This window comes from Poecilia formosa, unplaced genomic scaffold (genome assembly GCF_000485575.1).
Source record: "Poecilia formosa unplaced genomic scaffold, Poecilia_formosa-5.1.2 Scaffold130, whole genome shotgun sequence".
NCBI lineage: Eukaryota > Metazoa > Chordata > Actinopteri > Cyprinodontiformes > Poeciliidae > Poecilia > Poecilia formosa.
Window position 1 is genome coordinate 443353 of NW_006800069.1, and position 15886 is coordinate 459238.

The 15886-nt window shown below is 39.5% G+C and overlaps 1 protein-coding gene across 5 annotated transcripts in view; it reads right to left on the minus strand.

The window, feature by feature from the left end:
• The window catches only part of khnyn (KH and NYN domain containing), a 27694-nt gene continuing 11808 nt past the window's right edge, over positions 1–15886 (minus strand). For 4 of the 5 annotated variants that reach the window (XM_007561706.2, XM_016676200.1, XM_016676201.1 and 1 more), the window contains exons 2-7: positions 13862–14129; positions 8924–9058; positions 5141–6996; positions 4649–4779; positions 4135–4231; positions 3268–3487 (exon numbers count right to left, since the gene is read on the minus strand). In XM_007561706.2, the coding sequence (XP_007561768.1) occupies positions 3283–3487; positions 4135–4231; positions 4649–4779; positions 5141–6996; positions 8924–9058; positions 13862–14092 (2655 nt within the window). In that variant the 5' untranslated portion in view covers positions 14093–14129 and the 3' untranslated portion in view covers positions 3268–3282. Of the gene's footprint in view, positions 1792–2649; positions 2752–3267; positions 3488–4134; positions 4232–4648; positions 4780–5140; positions 6997–8923; positions 9059–13861; positions 14130–15886 lie in introns of those variants that run through there. The other variant, XM_016676202.1, reaches the window with a different exon arrangement.

Consider the following 15886-nt stretch of genomic DNA (forward strand, 5'->3'; position numbering starts at 1 on the left):
TACCACAGGAATGACTTTAATAAGCTCTTAAAATTTACAGATGTAAACACAGCAAGTAAAATGATTTCAATAATCAAAAAGTTAGTGAGATAGTAACATGAAAAAAAATATATATATCTTGATTTGCTTTAATCTCTTCGTTTGGTCATAGTTTTGCGTACGATTGTCAAACCTGACAATATTAAAAAATAAAATAAAATCAGGGACCAAATGTACAAAATGTTGCAGGGTTTGGTTCAGTGTTTCTATAAGAAGTTTTAAATGACATCTGCCCACCTACACCGAGCATCACATATTTCCACCTCTGCATAGCTGTTAAATATAGAAAAATGGAAAGTTTTTTGCATTTCTTTCTCAAAAATAAAATCTTAATAGTCAGAAACCTACCATTTGTTAAAATCAGTGTGTCAAACACTAATTTTATTTAAAAAAAAGTTATAAATATCTTAATTAAAGGTCCACCGATTATCAGGTGTTTACTTTGTTCGCTCATTAGCATGCTAGCACCACCTAGCATGCTAATATTTAGCCCTTCCACTCGTCTGATTGAAATCTAATGAAGAAATTGGTGTTGGAAGCATAAGGGGGAAAGAAAGAATCTCCCCGCTTAGTAATTGTGAACTGAAGATCAAAACTAATTCATCCAATCCGTCTCTTTTGAGACACGCAGACCAAACCAAAAAATATGTTGCTAGCTTAGCTCTGTATTTATGAGTTAGTTTTATACCTACTCTTTGAAAGTAAGAGTCCATTTGACAACTTTCACTGAGCCGAGGGATCCAGGAAGGTGTAATCTACTAAACGTATAGCTGAACCATTTGCTAAAAATAGAAACACATTTCTTTTGACATTTACATTTGTCCAGGAGCGATTTTCCAGGCATGTTCTCCTCATAACTAAAAACTGGATTCATAATTCTCCTCCAAGTCAGAGCTTAACACAACCAACTGCTGTGGCTAGCTGTAGCAAGTCTAACACAAATGCTACGTAGAATTTTTATTTTTTTTTTTCCTTTTTCTAATCTGTTTAATGGAAAATTTACCTTTGAAATCAACAACAATTGCAGTCTTACGGGCTCATAATTGTCGGCTCATTTCTCTCTGGGAAATAATTCCAGGTTCACGGTGCAAAGCAACAGTTTACTGAAGTTGTGGATTAAAAGCAGAAGCTCAAATAAATATTAAGACTTGAACATAAAAGGTCCTGGCAAAGGCAGCACAGAGGAGACAGAGGAGACGGGACGTTCTCGATGATTTGTCGACGTTTTGTTGCATCTTTCAGATAATGCACAGATTATCTGTAATGTGTAGTTGGAATTGCTTTGGTACAACACAAAGCCATTTAAGCAGGAAAACGTTTTATCAAAAAAGGAAAAAAAACAAACAAAAAAAAACTATTAAATAAGGAGATTTCTAGTCCTTCTGCTGCTCTAAGATGAGATCAGAAAGCACATTTATGTCCCTCTCTGCCAGATGGCACTGCAGCACCAGCGTCACCATGTTGTCCTGTCCCTCGAAGATGTTGAGCAGCTGCTCCCTCAGGTGAGCCGTCTCTTCGGGGCTCCTGTCGGGGGTCACCATCATCCGGTGGCCGCCTGCCCCAAGCTGCCTGTGCTGGCTCTCCGCCTCCCACCTCCGACTCCTCCCTCGGCCGCCAAACGCTAAAGAGTCCACGGCGCCCCCGGGGGTTCGGTCGCGGAAGTTTAAGGGTTCGGTTTGGGAGCGAGGCGGCTTGGTGGAAGGAAAACTGCTTGCTAAGCCGGCGAACGAATGATTTCCTGGATCGGGAGTCCTGAAGTGAAACAACAAATGGAATGAGGTGGAAATAAGTGATGGTGATAAATATCAGCCTGATACAGACGTGTTAAAAAATGACTAACATCTGCCGAGTCCGATGTTAATGATTAATAGAGAAAATTGAACCAAAAAGACTTGGTTCAACAAAGTACTGACCAGTAACTACTTACTTTTGTACTTGGGTAACTTTATGGGAAAAAAAATAATTTTAGGAGTAGTTCTACTACACTGTACTTTTTAGTTTTACTTGAGTGATATTATCACTTAAGTAAAACCTCTGGGTAACATCGGCTGTTTTGAGTAACTTGATTAAATGAAGAACACGTTTTAGCCAAAAATGCACCAGATTCAGGGATGCAGCTACAGTGTAAAAATGGACTCAAACTATATGCTGCGCTTAATATGATCTAATTTGGAAAAGTATTTAAATTCAATTTGTTATTTTGTAATTATGTTATTTGTTTTTTTGTTTATTTCAATTTAGTTTTTAAAATATCAGAACTTGTCTCTCTTATGAGATTATTATAAAATATTAAATCAGATGAACTGATCCAGTACTCGGTTCTTGAGTAGGATTTTTACCAAATTCTTTTTCTTTTTTGCCATTAATGGAGTAATTTCATGGATGGAAACTTCTTACTTTTACTTGAGTGAAAATATTTTGATGTAGTTAAGTCCATCTATTGAGTATTCTAGCCACCTGTGGTTCTGAGACGGGATGTCTCCAATGTCTCAAGATGGACTCAGATGAATGCTGAACATATTAAAATTTTATCTGATAACTCATGTTTTCCTTCCTATCCATTTCACAACTGTGCTAACACTGTTAGCCTCAGGCTAGCTGGTTTGTTACCTGTGCTCTGAACGTAAGAAATCGTCCAGGTGAGGCCCTCCTCTGCCCAGCGGGTCGTCTGGAACCATAAAGAGATCGCCGACAAATGTGTATTGAAGAAGTCTGAAAGAACAACAAGAGACGGATTAGAGCGACAGCTTCTGCTCCAGAAAATTAGACCTAATCTATTCTAACTCTACTAGCTAGCAGCTAGTAGAGTTAGCTATTAGCTAGTATTAGGAATTAATGGGAATTAAATTAGTCCCATGTTGGGTTCCCTGATGGAAACCAACTTCAGACGGAGGATTCTGGGAGGTTCCTGAAGGCAACAATCCAACTCTGAGTGGAAAACGGCAAACGCTGCAACCCGAACCTCAACCTCAACTGATACCTCTTTTTGATGATGTCCCTCCATACAGGCGACTCGTCTGAGAGGTCTCTCAGGTTGTCGTTGGTTACTATCACTCCATTTGTCCTTTGTGCAAGCTGCAGGATCAGTCTGTGGGGGAAAAAGGGAGAGGAAACGTCACAAGAATGGAGCAGACTGCCTTACAAAAGTATTTACACCCNCTAGTAGAGTTAGCTATTAGCTAGTATTAGGAATTAATGGGAATTAAATTAGTCCCACGTTGGGTTCCCTGATGGAAACCAACTTCAGACGGAGGATTTTGGGAGGTTCCTGAAGGCAACAATCCAACTCTGAGTGGAAAACGGCAAACGTTGCAACCCGAACCTCAACCTCAACTGATACCTCTTTTTGATGATGTCCCTCCATACAGGCGACTCGTCTGAGAGGTCTCTCAGGTTGTCGTTGGTTACTATCACTCCATTTGTCCTTTGTGCAAGCTGCAGGATCAGTCTGTGGGGGAAAAAGGGAGAGGAAACGTCACAAGAATGGAGCAGACTGCCTTACAAAAGTATTTACACCCCGCTATCCTTTCCACACGCCGACACATTTTAGCCACTAATTTCAGTGTTTTTAATGGGATTTTGTATAACAGAAAGACACAAAGTGGAGCATCAAAATCACTGATTTTAACCTACTTAAGAAATATTTGCAAAGAATTTTGACATTTTCCCCCCTTCATCAACCCATCCAAAACTTATATATAGAATTTAAAAAAAATGAGAAATAAGAAATAAACAGATTGGACACAAAAACACTTTTATTCTTCAAATAACTTAAATAGCTCCTTTGTGTGACTCTTCATATCAATTTGCAATAAACTCACATTAGCATTTTTTTCATGTGGATTTTGTGTAAATTTACGCAATCACAGAATTGATTTATTAACTTCCATGTGTTTCTTGGTCAGTTACATCAAATTACAATAAAACATAATGAAGTTTTTGATTGTAGTTTGACAAAATATGGAAAAGCGCTGCTCTCACTTGGCACACACACACACACACACACACACACACACACACACACACACACACACACACACACACACACACATACACACACAGCACAGACAGGTGTTCCTTTCAGTACATATCTACCTGTCATCATAAGAGCTGATTCTCTTGCCATGGACCTCTCTGGAGGGGGTGTAGGAGAGCAGGCCCAGGTTCTGTAGGTCCGTCATATAGTGCTGCTCTGAGAAACAGGAACAAACGACACCATGTTTTGTCTGCTCAGACGGGGGAAACATCCAGGTTCAAGGCGAGCACACACACACACATGTTTGTGTTGCTATCTTTGTGGGGACTTTCCATTGACTTCCATTCATTTCTACAGCCTAAACCTTACCTTTACCCTTTTCCTAACCCTAACCATCACATACCTAACCCTAACCAAAACTCAATTCATACCTTAGCCCTAACTCTGACCCCTGACCCAAAAACAGGGTTTCCCATGGTGGGGACCAGGTTCCGGTCCCCACGAGGAGCAATTGGTCCCCACAACGTAGTATATGTCAGGAAAATCGTCCCCACAAGGTATTACAAACAAACGCACACACACACACACACACACACACACACACACACAAAGAAGATGACGGCCAACTGTTACCTTTTATCCTGGGGTCATTCTTCTGCCTCCACTGCGGCACCAGAGCGCTGATGTGACGATGGCCTCTGTCCCAAAAATGCTGGACGGCCAGAGCAATTCCTCTGCAGGAGAAGAAATGACCCAACCCGTGACTGCAGAAGACCCAGAGAGAGAACGTTAGTGGATTTCTGGAGAGTCTGAATCATTGTAGATCGTTACTTCTGCTATTCTCTAGCGAATGAAGGAATAAAGATTTAAACAATTTGATGAGAAAATTATGTTATATGTGTGATCATCTGGCATTTTAACATTTCATATAATCTGCTGTCAGACATCTGAGTGTGTCTTTGCGCCAGGGAAGTCGTTTGGTCCGGACCAAAAGAGGACTTTATTTTGTTCTATTTGGTGCAGTTTGCTTTCACATTGTGCTTTTTGGCAAACGGACTATAATTTCTAAAGAAAGCAGAAATACTTCCTATAAGTCTGAAAGATGCTCCCTGTACTACTTCTCACCTCATTGCCACGTTGCTCCCGTCGATAACGATTGCCCTCAGGTTCGGGTTTCCGGGTTCGTCTGTAAGCTTTAGCTGGAAGGGGGTCTGAAGACCCTCCAGGAAGCGCTGCTCCCCTGTCACCACCACGGACGAAGAAGGCGATATGAAGCTCCGTTTATCCCTCGTTCTGGTGGAGGGCGGGTCACTTGCGAAGAAGATGTTGGGCTGAGCTTGATGCTCTTGCTTCGAGGAGATCGCAGAGTGGCGCTTCGAGTTTGGCACATTGATGTGAGTTTGATGCGTTTGCTTGGAAGTGGCCGGGTCGGGCCCGTAGGTGGTTTGGCCCTGTTGCTTGTTGGGGTGAAACGGCATGAGTGGAGGACCCAGAGAAGAGGCGTAGGTAGGCATGGGGGGCCCCTTGACGTCCTGCAGGACGTCTTGGTGAGGTCTTAACGTGTTTAAAGGCTGGTTTAACTGTGAAACGGGTTGATTAGGGGCCAGCTGCTTTGGTTTGTTACTCCAGGTACGCAGGTCTGATTCTGCTAACTGCATAGACCGCTTTGGCTCTTTTGTTTGTCCTTCATCAGGATCTCTTTTATCTTTGTGAATAAAAAACTCTCCTTTTGTCTCAGTCTCGGCTAGTCCGAGATTTATCTCTTCTTTTTCCACCAAGACATCATGAATCTCTCTTGGTTCTTTCTTGGAGCCTTCTGTCTCCTTGCTTTCCTTTTTCTGCAGTTCTAGAAGTAGCTGGTGAGTGGACCCCTCAGACAACATGCTGTAGATTTTGGTCACATTCTCCTCAGTGTACCCACATGTAGCAGCTGCTTTCTTCATTACCCCCAGGACAAAGTCTTCCTGGTGTTCTGCCTCCTGAACATCTTCGCTACCCCGTCCTTGTTTGTGATTTCTTATCGTCAACTCCTCGCCTCCTACTTGCAGTCCTTCAAAATCTCCGTTGCTATGCTTTATTTTACGCCCCGCTTCCTCCGTGTCCTCATCCTCTTTGTGCTCCGTCTCACAGGGCTGCTCTTTTCCCTGGTGCAAAATAACACCGTGTTTTTTTGTGCTTCTACCGCTACATTTGTTCTGCTCACGGTCACTGAGATCCTGCTCCTGTTGAACTAAGTCCAGAATCTGTGACGCCTCTTTAGGCCCCGTTTTTTTAAGAACACGTTTTACAACATCCTCCGTGTACCCCATGGCTGTGAAGAACTTTAGAAGAAGCCAGAACTCCTTGTTTCCCATTGACAACTGCCACTCTGGCTCTTCACTGTCCCCTTGTCCTTCACCCGCCTTGACAGTGATTGCCTGTTTTTCGAGCTGTTCCTCTTCCCCCACTTCCTGAGGAGAGTGCAAAAGTCTTTCCTCGGCCCCTTCTGCTTTCCCTCTGGTGCCTGCAGGAGAGAAAATATCTTGGAGAAAGGGGTCCTTTGCTGCAGAGTCATAAGTTGTAGCCTTCCCTTCAGCCCATCGATCGGCGTTACTGAAAGGATCGGGAAGTGTTTTCTTAGAACTGCTGGCTTTGTCCCAGTCGTCTCTGGAATCGTTATGTGATTTTGCACCTGTATCGTCACGCATCGGTTCTGGGCTTGGACTCGATCCAAGGCCCGATTCTTTCACCAAATCCAGTAGGATTTCCTTCACAGTCCCTGGAAGTACGAGAAGATCCAGAACATGTCTGTCCTCCCACTTCTCCACCAGAGTTTTGAAGGCCCTCCGTGAATCCAGTGACTCGCCCAAGACTCTGTCCCCCATCTCAGTGCGTTTGGACTGTGTGCCTTCATACCTCACCACTAGGTCTGCGATCAGCGAGTAGGCTCGCACCACCGGCTCGGCTAGGCCTGACACGAGCAGGAATCCAGGCGAGCCCACCTGTTTGGTCAGAACAAATGACATTAGAGTCAGTCGACTGAAAGGTCCTGAATAGGTTTTTCTCTTTTTGGTCACTGGAGCTCAATTAGTTTTGCTTTAGAGATTATAATAAAAACCTTTCTTAAACCACAATCAGTGGTAACTTTGGGTTCTTCTGAGAGCGACTCGTGGAGTTGATGTGTACGGAGTTGCCTTTTTGTCTGTTGCTACTAATAAAAAATCTTTCAAATAACAAATGATAAGTTAAAGAAAATCCATAGGGAAGATTTTCATCGTGTTTCATTTCTACTGTCACAGTTTAAAGTTTTGAACTCTTGTCACACCGTTGCGTTTCCGTCTTTCCTTTCAATGGCAGGACAATAACGCTACAGCAGTTTAAAATTTGATCACCACATAAAGGCTACAGCAGATTTTTTTTGGATACGCAGAAAAGTCTTGCTGCAGCTCTCCTGTGCACCAGTGCAACAGAACTGTGACTTATCGATGACCCAACTCAATGAAAAAACACTTTCTTTACAGACCTCACCAAAAGGCTTCAAGTGACCGAATGAGACCTGCTTTCTGATTTTTTCAGCAAACCATTCTCTGACCACTTGGGGGCATTTGTAGACCATTGAAATTTAACTCCCAAATAAGTAAATCCTTGGTATGAAGAAAGTGTTTAAGTAGGTAGAAAGTAAAATACCCGGTCATGATTCAGCAGAAACTGTGGATTCCTTGATTTCCATACATAAACTACATGGGTTGACATGAAGAGAGGTGGCTACTTTAAAAATGTGACAGGACTTGATGTTTAACAAAATTCTCTATTTCTTCCCTTCTAAACCTGAGTAGAATACAGAGTGACGGCAGCTTTAATTTAAATTTGGCAACAGATGTTTTCCTTGTGGTTTTTTTCAACTGTACGCATGGCTATAAACAAACACTTTCAGCGACTTAATGGGGGTGTTGATGTGAGCAAAAAGACTGAAATGATGAACTACATCACTGTCTTTTTTTATGTTACAAGATGCTGCTGGTAGAATTGCCTTTACGGAGTGGTAAGTGTAGATGGTCAATCTGAAAATAATAATTTCTTCTGTAATTTCTGACTCTTTAATCTTGGTCAAACAGTTGAAGGGAGCAAACAGTTCATTGGTACAAAATTTCGCTGTTATGTTATTTTCTCTAGATTTAATACCATGGAAAACCTTCAAAACCCACATCTAAAAAGGAAACTTTTGTGAGGTAATTTCAAAGTCACTTTTTTTATAAAATCCGGGCCTTTTATCTAATAATGAAAAAGAAAGTGATTGGAAAGCAAATTTCCCTTCAGTTGCATATTTACTTTTTTATCAAACTTGTTAATAAAAGACGAGAAATTCCCGGCCACAGCTTTACTCTGTTTCTAGTCCAGGCAGATTTATTGCTGAACAGCATATGTCTCAATTTGAGCCGGTGATGCAACACTGAAGTTAAGTAACCATGTAATTTTTTTTAAATCGACAAATATGTCATTCTTAGATATCACAATGTTGCTCAATATTAGTGTTGCACCAAAAATTTAAAAAAATAAATAAAAAATAAAAGGCCAACTTGGCATGACACACAAAGATATTTGGGGAATTTGTTCTCTTAATCACTATGAGTAAGAGAACATTATGGCAACATTTATTCCTCATAAATTGGAAAATCTAAATACCATTTAGGGTCATTTGCAAATTTACCTTCACATTTTGATGACTGATAATCAAAATCTAGCTGATTGTATGTTTTCTAATACTCAGCTATCAAAAAATATATATATGTACACACGTCTCTGGTTTCTCCTCAACTTACAGATCAGACTTGAAACATCCAAATAAATACTGGATGTGAAGCCTGATGGTCCGTGTTAAAAAGTCAGTAGAAAATTATTGGGAAGGTTTAGGGTTAGGGTGCGACTTACCACGATGAGCGCTGAAGTGTTTTTGATCAGGCTGTCCATGAACAGCCCTCTGGCTCCACAGAAGATGCAGTGAAGGGCCCCGGGATACGAGAGCTCCTGCTGCACCTCCTGATTTACGACTCCCTTCACAAATAACTAGAAGAGAGAAAGACTTCAGTTCAGTCGCGTGTTTTCCTTTTACGTGACAATAACTCTACAGCCCCAGACTGAATGTAATGCAACCTGTCCGCGTTGTCAAAGCATATTTACTATCCCATAAAAACGAAAGATAGACAAGTTTAGACATTCTGTTTTTGTGATTGTTTTATGTTAGAAAGTATGAAAAGTCACTTATACATAAAATATTCCTTGAATAAAATGTCCAACAACAAAACTCCTGTTGGAGGGTTTACACATTTGGGATGAGATTGAGGTTTTATTAATTGTCTAATTCTATGAAAACTGATATAAAGTTGGTTTCTTCCATGCCTCACTGTGCTTCTAGATAACTTGAAGACGTCTTCCATTATTCTTGAACAATATGGGCAATATGATACAATCACCAAGATATTGTTGTGTTAGAGTAACACAGCAATATCTTTTATAACTCTTTTATATAAAACCAAAAACGCAACACATATTGCAACAGGTGAGGGAGGGTCAGTGCTACGCCACTGTACACTTCATTCGGTCATTCTTTCACTCTTTCGTACTCAAAGGACTTCAAACCGTGGGGACGGTGTGATGGAAAATGTTCTTGTTTTGTGAAACCGAAGCTTTTCATACCTTTTGATACAGACGACCAGCCCACTCTTAGGGACAAAAATAGTGACAGGCCTTAAGAGCATGGAGCAAAAACTAAACCAAAAACAGAAAACCTACAACGAAAGAGAGAGAATCTGACAAACAGAAAGAGAATTTTTTTGAAAAATTGAGCACAATTCACGGCACAGCTTTAGATCACCAAGTTGCATAAGAAGCAAAATAAAGAAAGCTTTTAGTTACATAACGTCAGTCTCTTAGGATAATTCCCTACGCCATATTTTAACGTCAGACCACATGCTACTGACAGCATTTAAGCTGGCCTTAACATTTTAGCTTATATTAACTTGCACAATTTTGCTTGCATAATAAATTGAGTAACTGTGTTAGTCAACATGCTAGTGTTGCTCCAAATACTGCTGACTTCATCTAAGCTACACTTAGCGTTGTTGCTGATGTTAGGCATTTGATCGCCTGATTTGAGTCCGACCAGTACGCACACTCTGGCAAACCCTGTTTAAGTTTCTTAACATTTTTGGAAAAGAAGAAGAAGAAGAGAAAAAAAAAGAACAAATTATGGGAAAAAAATGATGGAGTTTAGAGTGTAACAGGTGTTCTTATAGGCTGAGGGCAAATAGGCAGGGTGAGGTAACAGTACAAGGTGATCAATATTAAGCAGACCTCTCAATTTGGCCAAAATATGACTTAGGCAAATATGTTACGAGGCTAACGATGAGCACAGTCAAGTAAAATCCAAGTACAATTAAAATCTGGTTAACCCTTGATGCAGAAGTTAAAAATAACCTACAATATATAACTCTTCAGATTTGTTATTTTACAGACGGATGAGGAGCATCCTGCCCGTTCTGACAAAAAAAAAAAAGGAAAAAAAAAAAGGGAAAACACCGAGTCTCTACGAAGGTCAGGGCAGCAAGCCGCAGGTGAAAGCAACCCGGCTGCTACAAGTTCAGAAACCATCACAAAGACAGGAAACAAAACCAACCGTCAGGTCGAAGCCATGATGTGTTTACATCTACCACGTATGCATCCAAGGTGGATCGACAACATGCCACAGAGCAGCTTTCTTAATGGAAATATTAACTGCAAAACACGCAAATTCAGAGATTGTTTTATTTATTTTTTTTAATAGCATCAACCGGAAACCCTGCTGAGGTGATTGAGGTTTTTTTGCTCTTGCTTTTCTTGCTTCCCAACATGACACATGTGTAACTCTGGCTGATAACTTATATTTGTGTTACGGCGAGCCAATAGACCAGATAAATGTCTCAGCAGCCGAAGAAATCAGCTGTGTATAATTGGATTTGTAATATTCTAGCGACCTGTCTGAGGATGCATCATACCCAACGACCACCGACAACAGGAAATACGCACCAGCTTAAAATCAGTACATAAATATTCAGTAGACAATATAATGTCATAAATCATATAGCAGTAGAGCTGTCAAATTTTACTGGAAGATAAATTGTCGTAGAAATTATTGCGATAAACGATAATATTGTTGTTTTGAGACCATTTTCATGTAATGTACTGATAACGACATAATAATGCAAGCTTGCCATTTCAAGGACCAATACACTTTGATTTTGCACAGAACATTATAAACTGCAAATAAAAGACATTTTAAATACCCAGAATAAAGACACAACAACCAAAAAACAATAAATAAAAAGGAAATAAAAACCACATACAATAGAAACCAGAAATATAAAGAATTACAAAGTCTCTGTACACAGACTTGCCCTTCAAATAATATTAATCATTCGAAAGGAAATTATCGAGCTTATTTTAATTGATCATGTGGGGTTTTTTATTTTTATTTTGGTCACTTCATGCCAAACATAGCCGGTTGATTTATAATCGACTTTGTTTAAAGTAAAAAAAAAAAGTGGTAATTAATATAATCTAACAAGAGGTAACTATAAAATATTTTTATGCGTTTGGTGTCATATTTCATAAGAGCTGAGATGATCAAATGGGAATTGAGTTAAAGAGGATGTAAAATAAAATCTCTCTGATAGGTATTTTCTGAACCTACATAATGATTAGGATCAATAATCTATACACATGCAAGAACGATAACACATAATATTTCCAACACTCTCAAAAATTGTAAAATAAATGTCATATAAGATTGAATATGTTTTTCAGAATTATTCTGATTTACAGCCTAATTTATATATATTGAAAAAAACACTAGGAATTGAAATAAGCTGGCATACAAGGGTTAATTACATAGTAATCAAACATTTTATTTTCAAGTACAAAATGATCACATTTCGGTCCAAGATGGGGGAATAATTTGGCAAAGGAGTGAACTGATCTGAGACAACGTGTGGCTTGTTTTTATGCTTCGGATCGTAAACCGAAAATTATCAAAAAGATAAAATATATTGCAACTAAGTAGTAACACAAAACACACAGAAAGATCCAGCAACAATTGCTTAGACACCAGATGTGCTGCCGTCATGTGATTGTGCAACAACAGACTTTGCTCAGTTGAACTGATCTGCAAATGAAGTGACTAATTTTCCATTAAAACAATCTAAGTTACAATAGTTGCTACTGCCGAGTCAGCGAGCTGCCTGCAACTCTGGCCATGAGACTTCTGGGTGTGACGCCCTGTTGTTCGGCATTCAATAACTAATCAAGTCATCTTCCAGAAAGAATGACGCTTCACTTAAGTTGGTTACGCATCTGTATTGGAACGTACGGGCGGATTTGCATACTTCTTGCACAGCTTATGAGACAATTAATCAAAGTGATTGAGGTATGAAAACATTTGGATGTGATCCTTTACACAGATCCAGACGTTCAGGTGAGAAAATACCTAGAGATGCAACGATCAGGACGCTACTGATTCCTCTTAGTCCTGAACTTTCAACCAAAAACTGGAACTAAAATAACTTCAAATTATTTTTGTAAACCCTTGTAAATAAAGGTATAGCAACTGTATAAACAATTATAACGGCACAGCTTCCTAACATTGATCTCATTTTTACTCGACTCAAAACAAAATAAACATTAAGAACATGCTTTGCAAAAAACATCCTTTGCTTTTTACAGAAAAAAGTATATTTTTTGTGGTTTAAAGTAATTAAAAAGGCAGAAAATAAAATATTAATTGTTCAAATTTTCACCTACAGATCACTGGCCAATTGATTGGTAGATCAATAAAAAAAAAATCACTAATGTCTTAAATAAGCAGTGATATTACTTTAAGATGTGTATCATATCACTTATAGGTCCTATTTGTTTTAAATACTTATTGCTTTCTTAAATAAGCAGGTTTAGTGCTGATCTATTTCAAAGGCTGATTCTAGACACTAGAAAATTCAACTGTTTTCCTCAGACTTACAGATTTTCAAAGTTTGTAGACAGAATTCACACTTGTTTATTTAGTTAACTATAGTCTATAAATAAGTAAACCTAATTTTGAGAAAATGCATATAGCACTGAAGAAAAAAAAAGGTGGGGGGCCTTCCCAATCTCTAATATTAAAATGAGGCTAATTAAGCAGCCGAGCGTCTCCTAGGTTTAAGAAGCTTAATTATGCAAGTACAGAGCTGCCAATGGGTTTTGGTTCCATTGCTGTCAATAACAATAATAATAATAGTTTAAAAAAAAAAAAAGAAAAGAAAAGCATGCTAACGCCAACAGCGGCTTGTCATTTCACCATCTCCTGCCAGCACATGCAGATGAGCTTTAAAACCCCCGACTTGAAAAGTCAGACTGGTTTCAGAGTTAGTCATCCAACACGAAGCTTTCAGAGGCTGTCGTGATCTGCTGAATTTACCATGCTAACCATATTAAACCACTGGTTTGTTTTAAGTTTAACTGTGGCATTAGCTTAATGGGTCATGGTTCCACTTCAAAAGTACATACGAAACAGTCTGGAAACTGCTGATCTCCAGAGTGTCTACTGTAAAGACCTCGTGCCCTTGCTGTGACCTACATGTGATGCATTTCAAGGTCTGCACAGGCGGGTCGGGATACACATGCCAGTACCTCAACTCAGACATCCAACTACTTCCAGCAATGTCGCAAAAACTTCATTCCATGTTAACATCATTGTTTGAAACCTTCCCCACATCAACAGAAACATCCAACAGAAGGAAAACGTCCAAGAAGCAGGTCTTCATTGAACGAAACACCTAAAACCAGGAAAAGGCGTCTTACTTTGGCAGCTTTCACGTCGGTGCTGAGGCCTTGCAGCTTCAGCCATATCTGACCGTTGTTCCCGTTTGGCAAATCGTCCGCTCCGATTCCAAATGTCACCCTGAATATCCGCTCCACGGTGCTGTGCAGGGAAGTCAGAGATCCCCGCAGCATCCCGGCGCAAGCAAACTCATCCTCGACCTCTGGATCTCCGCTCCCTCCTTCACCTCCACTGCTCCTTTTACCGTCCATCGTGTGGTCTCAAATCGGTGGCTAGGAGTCAAGCATACTGTGAAGAAAAAAACACACAAAACATTATCTGGTTAGGTTGGGTTTAAAAATGCTCTTGAAAAAAATAGATTCTGACACCAGCTGATGCTCATTTTCATATCGTTGACGGACACAACAAGCCCCAACTACCTGGTCACAGCTTCTTCACTTCTGGTGAGAGGATGGAAGAATATACCAAAAAACATAACATTTAATCTTAATTTAAGCATCTGGTTCTGAGATAGGTTCATATTTATGTAAATAAGACGCCTAAATTAGTTCAATGGATGAATTTTTCAATACAAAGTCTGGTAATCGTACTGCTATGGAGTCCAATCCCTTGGTCGGATGTCACTCTCTTCAGTGTGGATGCTGTAACTAAGCAAAAATTTTAACAGGGTCTCTTCAAGTTTCACCAACTCAAATGTAAGACTTTTTAAGACCGGTATTGATGGAGTTCCAGACCTGTATCTCCACAGAAATGTACAAACTTTGTCCTAAATAGACCGATAAGGACAACATTTAAGAACTGTGATAAACATTAAGGGCTAACTTAGTCTTTTAATGAAATGAAGACATTTTAAGAGCCTCATTTTGGATACATGAATTTAAGACCTTTTAATGACGCGTAGGCACCCTGTACACGTTAGCTACATTTAGTATCTGAAAGAAGTTTCAAAAGTGAAGTCAGTATTAGATGTGTAAAAAGTTATTTTAAAAGGAAATAGTTTTTTCTAGGACATGTATGCATACAGTACAGTTGTGGTTCACTTGGGCTGTGAGAGAGAGCAGGAAGGATAAATGGGGCAACACAAAGTTGTTCTGTTTTATTCTTTAGAGCATTCCACTGCTACATGCTGAAGCTGGAAATATCGCCTACCTTTGCTGAATCTCAAAGTAAATGTAAGACTTTACGGCTTATTCTCAAGGAATACACGCAGAGACTTATGTTTTTGTAACACTCGGCTTGCAAATTACTAATATATTAAGTTTTAAAAACACTCACATCATATTAACTTTTCGAATTAACAATAAACCTCCCTTTTCCAGCTACTGCTCTTAATAAAATGGCAAAAAAGGCTATCAAGAAATCACTTCAGTGATGCTCTTACAACTTCTTGTAGTTTTTAAAGACAAAACAAAATCAGCAAAAATCGGTAACAGCAGATTAAGAGATTTACAAGAACAAAAACCGAGTTTGGAATTGGCCACAAATCTCTTATCGCTACATCTCTAGCTTTACGGCCCTGATTAACATACAAAGAAGTTAATCAATGAAAAGTGATCATTTAAACAAAAATGCATTTGATTATTTCAGCTTAGTCATCACTGAATTGAACATATATTTTATAAGAGTTGTACACAGTTAAACTGCTAATAACAAAACTCAAGAACCGTGAACCCAAAGAGACAATCAGGGGACAACAATACCATATTGTACTACATTGTAATATGCTATATTGTCAACTATGGCTGAACGCATTAACAGCACCAAGCCCTGCATTTAGGTGAAATTTCAGTCATCAAAGCCCCAACCAGACACCTGAAGGAATCACAGGTCATGTGATTTTTACCGTCTACGTTTTTAAGGTGTAATAAGCCACTCACAGGAAAACTAAATAACTTTTAAAGTCTAAACAAGAATGAAAATAATCACAAATAATCAGTGTTGTGTTTATCTTCCTTTCTGAGAGGTGAAGGATGTTTGGCATCCATTTGCTTCTGCTCAACCAAACGCTGCTTAAGCAATCCCCCCTCTCCCTCAAACACACACAG